This window comes from Calidris pugnax, unplaced genomic scaffold (assembly GCF_001431845.1).
Source record: "Calidris pugnax isolate Ruff unplaced genomic scaffold, ASM143184v1 scaffold208, whole genome shotgun sequence".
NCBI classification, from domain to species: domain Eukaryota; kingdom Metazoa; phylum Chordata; class Aves; order Charadriiformes; family Scolopacidae; genus Calidris; species Calidris pugnax.
This window is the reverse complement of record NW_015090967.1, coordinates 2,489,707-2,501,585: the sequence shown is the minus strand read 5'-3', so window position 1 is coordinate 2,501,585 and position 11,879 is coordinate 2,489,707. Positions and strand designations below refer to the sequence as shown.

General features: G+C 40.1%; 1 protein-coding gene across 1 annotated transcript in view; it reads left to right on the top strand.

Annotated features, from left to right (window-relative positions):
- The window catches only part of MLLT3 (myeloid/lymphoid or mixed-lineage leukemia; translocated to, 3), a 146,840-nt gene that overhangs the window by 69,037 nt on the left and 65,924 nt on the right, over positions 1–11,879 (top strand). The window contains exon 3 of the mRNA XM_014952587.1: positions 8,340–8,422. Within this exon, the coding sequence (XP_014808073.1) occupies positions 8,340–8,422 (83 nt within the window). The remainder of the gene's footprint in view (positions 1–8,339; positions 8,423–11,879) is intronic.

Genomic DNA, 11,879 nt, shown 5'->3' with positions numbered 1-11,879 from the left:
AATTTTGTTTTAAAATTTTTTTTTTTTTTTTTTTTTTTTATTCTCTCTCTCGCATTCCCACCTTATCTTGAGGAAAGCTGAGGGAGCAGACAGAAGGGATGGGAGGCATGAACTGCGAATGGTCCTAGACAACTCTGCTAACTTCTGTATGTCTCATTAAAGATTCTTGCTTGTGTGTGGAGTGCAGAATATAGATTAATAGCTTTGTGTGTCCTTGAATCTAGGGGAGGGGTTTCTGCACTGTCTGTGACGTGTACTGAAGTTAGAAAGCTTGCAGATGCTTGAGGCTCATTTGATGCCTGTGTATGGTGGGGCAGTCAAGGGAAGTGCTCATCCTGCTGGAAGTCCTGCGAGAGGTGGCAAAACAGGGTTTAATACATCATTTCAAAGTCTGGTGGATGATTTGCTGCCAGCCAGTAAAACTCGCAGAATCTCGCATGTGAGGTGGATTTTTATATCCTTTTTCTTTCTTCCCATGTCAGCAAAGCTGGAATACACTAGAAAAATAAGTTGTGTGAATTTCAACCACGTAACTTTGCACAAGACAGAACTTCTAAGCTAAGGGAGCCCTTGTCCTTCATCTGGCAGCACGGATTGCTTACAGTTAATGAGTGAGGATGCATTCTTTCCCATCTGCAGCACGCATACATTAGATGGGCTTGCACAGCATTATGAAATAGTGAGGACACCTTGGGGTCCCCCTTAAAATCTGAAGTAGTTTAAGTCAAAACACTTAGTGATTGTACTTTCAAAGTCCAGGGGTATCTTGTAACTGCTGCAGAAAAAAAATATCAAAATTAGCAATTCCTTTGATTCATGTTAGCATTGGTTTGTGACCTGTGGACAGATAGTATATGCGCACTAAAGATTAGTATCAGAAACCATTGAACTATAGAAAAATACCTTTAAATTATTGACAGCACTGTAAATGTGGAACTCTGTGTTGCTCCACTTGGATCAGAGGATGCAGGAAGCTCCCTGATGTTTTTCAGAAACTCAAAATTGTGTGTTCAAGGCTTACTGTTGTTCTCATGTGCTAAAAGAAAGAGTTGGGACGGCGTATGTGGACTTCTGTGTAAAAACCCCCAACCAAACAAAAAGCAACATCCCCCCCTCAAAAAACCACAAAACCTACACAAAAAAACCCCACCAAAACTAACCTACAAACCCCAAACAAACAAGAGAACCAAAAATCAAACCTTATCTTTGTAAGTTTATTTATGTTTGGAGTGTGAAGAAGTATTATTGTGTTTACTATTCTGTCTGCTGGGTTTTTTAGCAATGTTTAAAGCCAGTGCTGTTTTAAGTGCTCCAGTAAGACCTGGATTTGGAAAACCTTGTTGGGCATGATGGATTTTTTTTCTGCTTCTGTGCCCTCCTGCCTTCTGTATCAGTTTGATCTCAATTGATTAAGGAGCTGTCCAATGGTCAGCAAGTAGACATTCTGTACAGAAGATGTCACTCTGAAAGTTAGTTAGGCTTCACTTTATTTAAGGGGTTATAAACCCCATCTTGCTATCCTTTCCAGCTGATAAAAGTGGTGGGAGCCCAGGCATTCAGTATGTGGGGCAGGGAACTTGGTAGGATTGTAAATGTAATCATGAGAGCTCGGTTCTAGTCCTCTCTTACTGCCCTTCGTGCTTTCACTTCAGGGTTGTCTCTTGAAATACTTGTCAGCATAAGGTGTTAAGCAAATGGGAACTTATTATTCCTGGTGTAGGAGGTACTGTTTAATCCACACTCAATTTAGTAATTTTTTGCTAGCTTTCTTTGAACCTGCTAAGCAATTTGTTGGTATTAATGGTGGAGGTGTAGGCCTGAAGGTAGGGAATGGACCCATTCTCCTCCTGCCTCTTTTTGTATAGAGTCCAAGTACTGGAGTCCACCAGCTGGGAAGGTGGGTTACTGAGTAGCAGAGTCAAAGAGCTTTTATAGAAATCACAGCTGAATATTTAAAGCTGACTTCTTCCTGCAGAAGGGATTTGATTGCACAATCTGCTTTTCTCTGAAAGTGAATGCCACCGCATTGTTGTAAGACTTCTTTTAATGAACATGGTGATGAATAGTGGGAAGAGTTGGTCAAAGGGAGACCAATATGAGAAAATTGTAGGCAAGAATCTATAAAATACCAGTACAAAAAGGGTACAATTAAACCAGTTCTCTATCAGAAGGCTTCACTTCCTCTAAGCATCCGTTTGGTGTGTCCTGCAGGGTGCACAAAATATTTGTTAATTGTTACAGTCATTATTCTGCATGGTCCTGGTGGTGTTGTGTCAGCGTCTGCCTAAAGGGAACTTCTGCCTTCCCTTACTCATTCTGACTGCATTTTTAATAAAGGAAAAATCTGTTCACAATGAAGTGTTTAAGTGTTGGAGTGGCAAATGAGTCTCATATTAAAGCTTTTTAAAAGGATAGCTCTTGCTATAATTTCGTTATTATTTGCCTCTTGATTTGCCTCTGTTCCTTAGATGTCAGTTGATGTTTGATGCAAGACATGGGAATGTATGCATGAATACAACAAAAGAAAAAGCAGTGCTTCAGTTGTGGTGTAAAGAAGCAAACATTTGAGATAAATGATTTAAGCCGTTTATGTGGGCTGTTGAGAAGGCGTATTCCCTGACAAATAGGGGACAGATAACCTACAACTCAAGCCTATCCTGGCTTGCTGTGGTCTTGGGTAACTCATTCTGCTGGCATTATGAAAAGAATTTAATTGTAGAATGCATTGAATGAGAATATCTTTCTTGAATATCTTTCTTATGCGTAGGATGAGTATAATAGGCAATTTTACCAAAACAGATACTGAGATCTTAGGCAGAAGAAATCATGGTTAATAAAATTTTGTATTAGTACTGATAATGTTGTTGCTGAGCTTTCATTAAAAGATGCACATCGATATCTTGCAGCTGGTCTCTGGAAGGCATGTTTTGTTTGAGAAGCATTTCAATAATTTTTCAGCTGTGAATTACTGCACTTGTATGTGGGGGAAGGCTGGTCAAAATGAATGCTTCTGACTATTCCTGTTGTTTGTGAAGTGTTAGTAATACAGCTAGGATCGCAGCTGAGTGTTTAAATAGTCCTCTATCAAGAGAAGTTAAGTGACAGTATGCTGAAGGTGAGCACCTGAGGTGTGTACAGTACTGGAAGTCAATACCTGTCCAGTTGCACGTGTGTATACATGTGTATGTTTCCCTGGCCTGGAAAAATAGCATTCCACCTATGAGAAATCCTTGTTGTCCCAGGATCTTAGCCATCTTGCTGTAGCTATTACACCTTCCCCTTTTCCCTCCCATGATTTAACAGCTTATGTAGTCTTCTAGTTTCACATAAGTTCAGACTCATATGCAGTACTTGAACAGCTTTTTCTATACCTAGAGCCCTATTTGATGTAAGTCAAACAGTAAGTTTGATGTGGCCTCAAACATACCAATATTACTACTCATTACAGTAGTATTCATCCCAAAATGTAATGAAGCATGATGAACAGAAGAGATGGACTTTGGCTGTATGATTGTGTTGCATAAACTCTTTTTATTTCAAAATTGCACCTAAGATTGCTTTAGAGTTTTGTTATATCTGTGTTTAGCAAATCCATTTGCAAATACCTAAGAGTAAAGCTTTCATTTATGGAAGAAATGATTCTGCATTCTGACAAAGGTGTGATAACAGTATAGTATCACAAACTCCTTATCTTGCCTTGCACAGGCAAAAATACCCAGCTTATTCTGTGGTCAGTGAGCCTCTTCATAGTTCTGCTTTTCTCTTTACATCTCTTGTGCTGGCCCTAGAGTTTTCAGAAGACACTGTGTTATACCTGTTTTGTAATTCTGCATGGTGATGGCTGCTTCTCCCTGCATCTTAGTGAAGACATTCTCTGGAACTATCTTCTCAGTGCAGGCACTAATTTTTCACTGGATCAGTAGGAATCTGTAGGGTCTTAATTGTCATAGGGGCTGTATCAAAGTTGGACCACCTAGTCAAAAGATATGAGAGGGAGGAAATGCACTGTGAGGATACAAGCTGTTTCCACTGGAAAAGAACCTGACCACAGTAATTAAGGCTTAATGATAACGTTGTGCAAGCTGTGTTGTTTATCTGATGCTTGAAATGCATTTGTAGGTGCCGCTTCAAAGGAGAGGAGCAGTCATTGGGGAAATGCCTCTGTCCCTCTGGACAGGGAGGAAATTGTTTGTTTGTCTGTAAAAGGGTAGTGTTTTCTGCTTATCTACCTGTCTGGTGTAGCTGCTTTTTCTAATGAGCTTTGTTAGAAGCCTGTTAGGGTTCCCAGGTGCTTCCTTCTTCAAATAACTCCTTCCTAGTTTCTGTTGTTTGTTTTGCTCTGTCGGTCTATACTTGCCATTTGCTTTTGTTTCTATTTTGTTTTTCCACTATGGATTTTTTTTCCTCTCCTCTTATTTTTCTTTATTCTCTAACTTTTCTGTGGTTGACCTAACTCTTGCCACCTCTCTTCTCTCCACTTAACAAACCTTGCTAGGGTGGTTACCTGCTGACTTGGCTAAACCACACATGTCATTGCAGCCCTGTTTACAACCTGAAACAGCTCAACGAAACTAAAAGATCTTACACCAATGGGTGCTGTTTCATAGGGCACAGGGAAGCTATTTCTGCCACTACAAACCTCAGGGCTCAGTTTTGGGGCCTGTCTTGTTTAATATCTTTATTGATGATCTGGACAAGGGGATCGAATGCACCCTCAGTAAGTTTGCAGATGACACCAAACTAGGTGGGAGTGTTGATCTGCTTGAGGGTCGGAAGGCTCTACAGAGGGATCTAGACAGGTTGGATCAATGGGCCAAGGCCAACAGGATGAGGTTTAATAAGGCCAAATGCCGGGTCCTGCATTTCAGTCACAACAACCCTGGGCAGCGCTACAGGCTTGGGGCAGAGTGGCTGGAAAGCTGCCCGGAAGAAAAGGACCTGGGGGTGTTGGTAGACAGCAGGCTTAACATGAGCCAGCAGTGTGCCCAGGTGGCCAAGAGGGCCAACAGCATCCTGGCCTGTATCAAGAATAGCATGGCCAGCAGGAGTAGGGAGGTCATCGTGCCTCTGTACTCGGCACTGGTGAGGCCTCACCTCGAGTACTGTGTTCAGTTTTGGGCCTCTGGTTACAGGAAGGACATTGAGCTGCTGGAGCGTGTCCAAGCTGGTGAGGGGTCTGGAGAACAAGTCCTATGAGGAGAGGCTGAGGGAACTGGGCATGTTTAGTTTGGAGAAGAGGAGGCTGAGGGGAGACCTCATTGCCCCCTACAACTACCTGAAAGGAAGTTGTAGAGAGATGGGTGTTGGCCTCTTCTCCCAAGGGAATAATGACAGGACCAGAGGAAATGGTCTGAAGTTGCGGCAGGGGAGGTTTAGATTAGATATTAGGAAGAATTACTTTACTGAGAGAGTGGTCAGGCACTGGAACAGCCTGCCCAGGGAGGTGGTGGAGTCGCCATCCCTGGAGGTATTTAAGAAACATGTAGATGTGGCTCTTCAGAGCATGCTCTAGTGCCCGAGATTATTGGGGTGTGGTGGGGTGTTGTATGTGGTGCTGTTGGTATAGGGCTTGGTTGGTGGGTGTTGTGTGGTGTGGTATTTGTTGTGGGTGTGGTGGTTTGTAGTTTTTTGGGTTTTTTGGGTTTTTTTTTTTTTTTTTTTGCTGTGTGGTTGGACTTGATGATCTCAGAGGTCCCTTCCAACTACCGAGATTCTGTGATTCTGTGATTTAATAGTGACTTCCACAAGAAAGGTGAGGAAAATGTAATAGCTTTCATTTTAGTGGCAGTCTACACGTATGCAATAGCAAGGAGCTTTGCTCATAGAATTTTCCTTCTATTAAAAGCCCATCTTTCCATTTGAGAAGGCACCCAAAGTAGTTTCCTTGGGAATCAAGTGTTTTATAACCCCTCACCCAAGTTTCAACAAAGCCTGCAAGTGCAACAGACTTTGTTTTCAGAAATGTAATGTGAAACTTTGACAAGGTACTATTCAGCATGGCTAACAGCTGTATAAATCTGAAAGAAGAGAGATTTGAGGGAGATAATGAAAAATATTTATGCTGACAGTGTTTTCTGCACCAATTAAGTGCTCAGGAAGAGGCTGACGTGATATTTATTTTAAAAAAAAAAAAAAAGTGATTTGTGACTTGTCATGTAATGGAGCCTGAAATCTCTGTAACAGTTAATGTATTATTACAGTTTCTAAAGTTTCCATGCTTCCATCTGGATAAATATCTGCTGCATAATTTTGCCCTGTTTATATGTAAGTGGATTTTGGACTTCTGAAGCCTGCTTGGCTATGCAAATAATACTGGGAAGGCTTTCTCTTCAAGTTGTCTTCTGAAGGCAGAGGAGGAGCAGGAATGCTCATCTATCTTTGGCTGAAAAGTTGTCACTGTATATTAATGTGACCTATTACTATGCTTAACTAGGGCTATTATATTTTCATTTTTCAAATGCTGGTAAGCCCTCTTAAAGGAAGAGGTGTCAATATAAGGTAAAATACTGCTTCTGGGAGGTTTTAACACAAAATGCTCAGTTTTCAGCGTAAAAGCTTTGTATATCTGAAACCACCACTCAGATTTGATCTATCATCTTAACACTTTTTTTTTTTTGTCTCCAAATCTTCAAATCCCACTTTATAAACTGTATGTCCTCTTTTTTCCTGCCAAGAAAAACAGACTAAATTCTGTAGGTGCAAGAGAACAGTTTTGCAGAATGAGTTTGGAAAAGAGAATTCTTTCTCCATTTTTCTCATCCTTTTGCCTTTCCATTGATTGCATGAGGTGAACAGGGTAGTGATAGCCAACTGCAAGGACTTGGTCAGAGCAAGGACTTGGAATCTTCTTCATCCTTAAAATCACTGCGTGGTTTGGTGCTAACAGAGCAGGAGGAGAATGGCAAGCTAGTAGGAGAAAATTCTGTTGTGTTCTTTTACTTGGGGATTAACCAAGCTTGTGTGTCCTCAGAGCAGCAGTTATATTCCTGGATGTCTCTGATGTGCCTTGTCATAGTTTCAGGATGATAGAGGGTGGTAATTGCCCATTGCTAAAAAGAATAATTTTGGTATTCAGGTCCTGCACAGTTGACTGGAAGACACATTTTTTGTAAGGTATAGTTTAAGTTGCAGCCGATACACTGCAGTGAGCAGCTACCAGGCAATTCTGACAAGAGCAACGCATCCTGGCAAAGGATGATCCATCTAGGAGTGTGAATTTTCTTTTTGTCAGCAAGATTGATAGAGCTTGACCAAATGTTTCTGAAGAAGTCAGGCCTTTTTATATTAATTGCTTTATTCTACCTGTCTTCAGTAGAGAAACTGTTAGAGTACTGTGATGTCATTGAGGTGGTAGTGCATATGACAAGAGCTGTCACACATATCAATGAAGCATTTGGAAGCATCTGAATTGACGCTGCAGGAGATGCGCAGTTCCTCCGGGTCAGCCTACCTTTATGCTTAGGTGTTACACGGACATGAATTCTCTAATGAGGTTGTTATGCAACCAAACAGGAGAAGGAAGGCTTCTTAATACTCTTAACAGCTTTGTGTCGCTGGCTGGAGTTGGCAAGCTAGTACCACTTTCTTCAGAGAGTTCAGAACTATGGGGATCCCATTTAACTGAAAGCCCTGGGTTAAGCTGAAAAATTGAAGGAAAAGATTGTATATTGGAGCTAGTAATACCCATGGTCATGTTAAAGGAGTCTGAATCCTATAGTGTAAACCTGGATGCTATTTTAACACAACACAATAGCTAACCTTCCTGAGGTTCTTCTCTATAAACTGGAATGTTGTGTTGCGTCCTGCCTCTCCCTAGTGCTACAGATTTCAATTTTATTAGCATTAGTTCTAATTAAATTTATTTATTCTAAATTACATTTATTATAATTAGGATTATATTAGTATTCGTTTATGAATACATGAATGGCAGTTCTTCTGCCCTCTACATGTTTAACTTTCTTCTGGGTGGATTCCTATATATTTTCTATTCCTAGAACAATCCTTGGCTGCAGGGACTATGTAGCTGTTCTGGGTACTCAGTGGGTCCACCTGCTGTTGAAGTCACTGGTGGTTCTGTTTTAGCAGTCTGAAAGGATTGAAAAAGAAAAGAAAATGGAAAATTTGCTATCCTTAAACTGTAGGTTGTTTAGAGGCGGGAAGGATTTGCTTGCAAAATTCACGTCTAGTTGTGCACAGGTAAGTCCTACTGTGCACATACGGTTTTGTAATCACACTGCCATGGAACTATAGTCACAGCTTATTTGCTTATATGTTTTCCTTGTGCATTTAAAACATTTTTTGTGTGTGTGTGTTAAATACAGGTTTTTTCTTTGTTTCAGTGTGCAAAGACCCACCCTACAAAGTTGAAGAATCTGGGTATGCTGGTTTCATTTTACCAATTGAGGTTTACTTCAAAAACAAGGTATGGAATTACATACTTTTCATCCAAAAAAAATAATCATGTGTAATCAGGGTTTTTTAAAGATTTACAGTTTGATTCATAAACTCACTTAAAAATTAGTTTTAAAGCTACCTTTGTCAGTGCTGTTCCTCAATTCAAAGTCACTGTAACTTTTAGAAATGCGTGTTTAGTAGATAACTCTATGAAATCAGGATTACCTGATAAAATAAAGAAGTTGAATATAATTATTCAGAAGAATTAATAGCCCTACTCAGAAGTGGACAGACTTAAAATAATACTTAAGGAAGTTCAAGACCCACTTAAACTTAAAAGAAACTGATCTTGATTATATTGGTTTCATAGTGAACTGACTGTTCCTTTTTAGTATTGCTAATCTTCTTGATTTGTTCATTTTTTGATCTTTCAAAACAGTTTTGTTTTTTTTTTTTTTAAATCCTGCATCCTCAATCTGAAAAAAACATTCTTTCACACTGCATGTGAATATTGGTTCTACTCAACTCAACATTGCCAGGAGGCACAGCTTAAAAACAAACCCAGTGCCATTCTACAAAGCTTGCGGTATTGTGGAATCTCAAATTCTGAGTCTAAGTAAATGCTGTAGGTATTGTGAGTCTCCTAGATAGCAAGTACAGAATCTCCTTTAATGTACGTAACAGGGTCTGTATTACTAATGACTCATTCAGATAAAAAGACTTGGATTTGAATGGAATTAAAGAGCGAAAAGCTTGCGTGGTTTAATGTACAGTACTTTAGTAACTGCAATATTTTAAGTTCCTTTTGTACGTCATGTGCCCTCAGTGGAGGTATTATACGTTGCATGCACTTTTAAGATACCTTTGTGTTTATTTTAAATTACCAAGGTGTAGTTTAACATAATTATTTTAGTCAAGTCAGTGTTACATCTTTAATGTGTTGAATGCTTGGTGAAAAACATAAGACCAAAATAAAATAGGAATGCATAGTAAATGATTTTGCTGGACTCCTGGCCACTTAAAATTTGTGTTGGAGTACAACTTTGTTAGCTGTCTGTGCCTTCAAGTAGTGATTGCAGTATTGTTTTGTCTTTCATAGGAAGCTCTGCCAAGGTATGAGGTGTGGATAGTTCTGCTCAGGCACCCTCTAAGTTGTAGGTTTCTAACAAGTAGTTCTGAAATGTTCCCTGTATCAATCTGTGAAGAGCAGGGCTTAATCTGCTGTTGGAAAAGGAAACAGAACTGCCTCAGTGAGTTGATTGGCTTTTTTGGCATGCTTTTTAGCTCTGTCTCCATTAGGGAAGCAGTTTTGATTCATTCAGGAAATCTAGTGAAGAGCAGCCTGTTCTCTTTAACTCCTCTCTTCTCAAAACTGGGTAGACAAAGTCAGAAGACAGTGAGTCAATCACTGAAGCATCTCTACAGAAAGCTTCCCGCCCAACATTTCTTTTTTTGTTTTCCACTTAGACTTTTGGCTGCCTTTGCTGACTGTGGAGACCTGCAAGTCTCAGGAGTTCTCCAGCAGGAGTTGTGGCTTAGACTGAGATCGAGAGGGCAGCAGTGATTACAACTCACCTCACCCTCAAGCAGCATGTGGAATTAGGAAGTTTGCAAACATCCCTCACCCCTATTTTGGTGTCATGGAATACAACAAGCAGCAGTTGGACTGTGGGTCAGCTAGCTCTTCACACAACTGCAGCAGCATGCCCTTCCCTGGGGTCGGTACAGTGCAAAGGAAGAGTGGCACAAATACTGAGCTGGCATTCCTGAGGCAAATTGCTGCTTTCTCCTGGCTCAGCTACTCTTCCTCCCCTAAGCCACTTTACAGGTATTCCAGTACAGAAAAAGAGGAGATAGACAGAAGGAGGAAGAGGAGACAGACCATCATCACTTATTCAAGGTAGACAACTTTTCAATTTCTGGTTCAGTAAGTACTTTTGATGAATAGAGAGGGCAGGCACCATGAAGAATTGAACCATGAAGAATTAAAAGGTCCCTACTCCAGGACTAAGGAGAAATTGGTAGAAAATCTAGTAGGCATTTCACCCTGACAGAAAATATTCCAAACTTTAAAGAACTAAGGAAATGACAAACAAACCCCCCTCCCACATTCAGCAGCAGCAGGTTATAGTTCTTAGCCATCGAGACAAAGTCCTTGAAAAAATGCTTTTAGGTGAGGACTCCTACTCTGTAAATTGAGTCCATTTAGGATGCTCATAAACTGCCTTTACTGTCCCACCATTTTGAAATAATGGCAATGGTACTGAGAGTCCTTTGTATAGTTGAAATCACTGGTTATGTACATCTAACTTTCCACAGAGTTCTTTGAAGACTCCCGTTTATAAATTCTTGTAACTTTGCTTTTATGACAAAACTGCATGTACCAACTGTTTGTCTGTAGCAACATCGCAGTTTTCTAAGCAGACCAGGGAGTAAATCACTTCCAGTTTTTTTTGTATAAGAAATCATGTATTAATCTTTGAAACAATAAGAAATATCTTCATCTATAATTGCCTTTGAAAATGGTCCATCAAGAAAATGGTTCATCTAAGGGAACTGTTCACTTTTGTCTTCAGAAACAGACTATTGCAGGCCTCTTACTTCAGGTCCCCTTCTGTTTCTTCTGCTTCAAGTCTAGAGATGCGACAATACGAAAGTCCCTTTGCTGTGTTTGAAACTTCAGATTTAACTTTTAGAGTACCTGAAATTTCTCTGCTTTCTATTCTTCACATCTTTGGAATTCTGAATCAAAACTAAACATTTTTTAATGTGAATTTTTAAAGCATCTGTCACTGAACGGAGCACACATTTTGATTACATGCAGTGTTGGAGATGTGCTGTGTCTCTTCCTCCTTTTCCCTCATGGTTCCCTTTTTACTAAAACTTTTCCTGAATTTGAGCTGTTCCTTAGTTCTGCCTTAAAACTGACATTGATTTGGTGGCTTCTGTTGCACACCAGGGCCTTTGGAGAAAGGTCTGCTTAAGTGCTCTTTTAAGGCAATGATAAGTTATATGCAGCTTGTAGAAGAGAGTGTGTAAATGTATAACATAGAACACACTAAGATCTTTTCTCTGGTATTACAAACTGAAATCCATTCAATGCCACTAGTGTCCTTTTTCAGCTGAGGCTTTCTCAGGACAGTATAGCACTTATAATTTCTTCCAAGATAAATTTGCCTTTCCTCTTTTTTCTCTTTCCATATTGGTACAGGGAACATTCAGTTTCATTTTTTCGCTGCAGTGGCAGAGAATGTTAATCATTGGAAGCTGTGGTGGAGCACTTGAAATCTAGCTGGCCACACTTGTTCAAGGCAATGAAGTTTCATTAATAAACGAGCAGACCCTATGCATAGGTGACCAAGTATAGTTGGCTGCAGCAGTTTCATTCTTACCCCTTTCTACAACTTGTGAGGAAAGAATAGAGTTTGGCTTTGGTGGGGAAATTTGGATTCTAAACTTACTAGGGTGTCTTCAGTACTATCTAG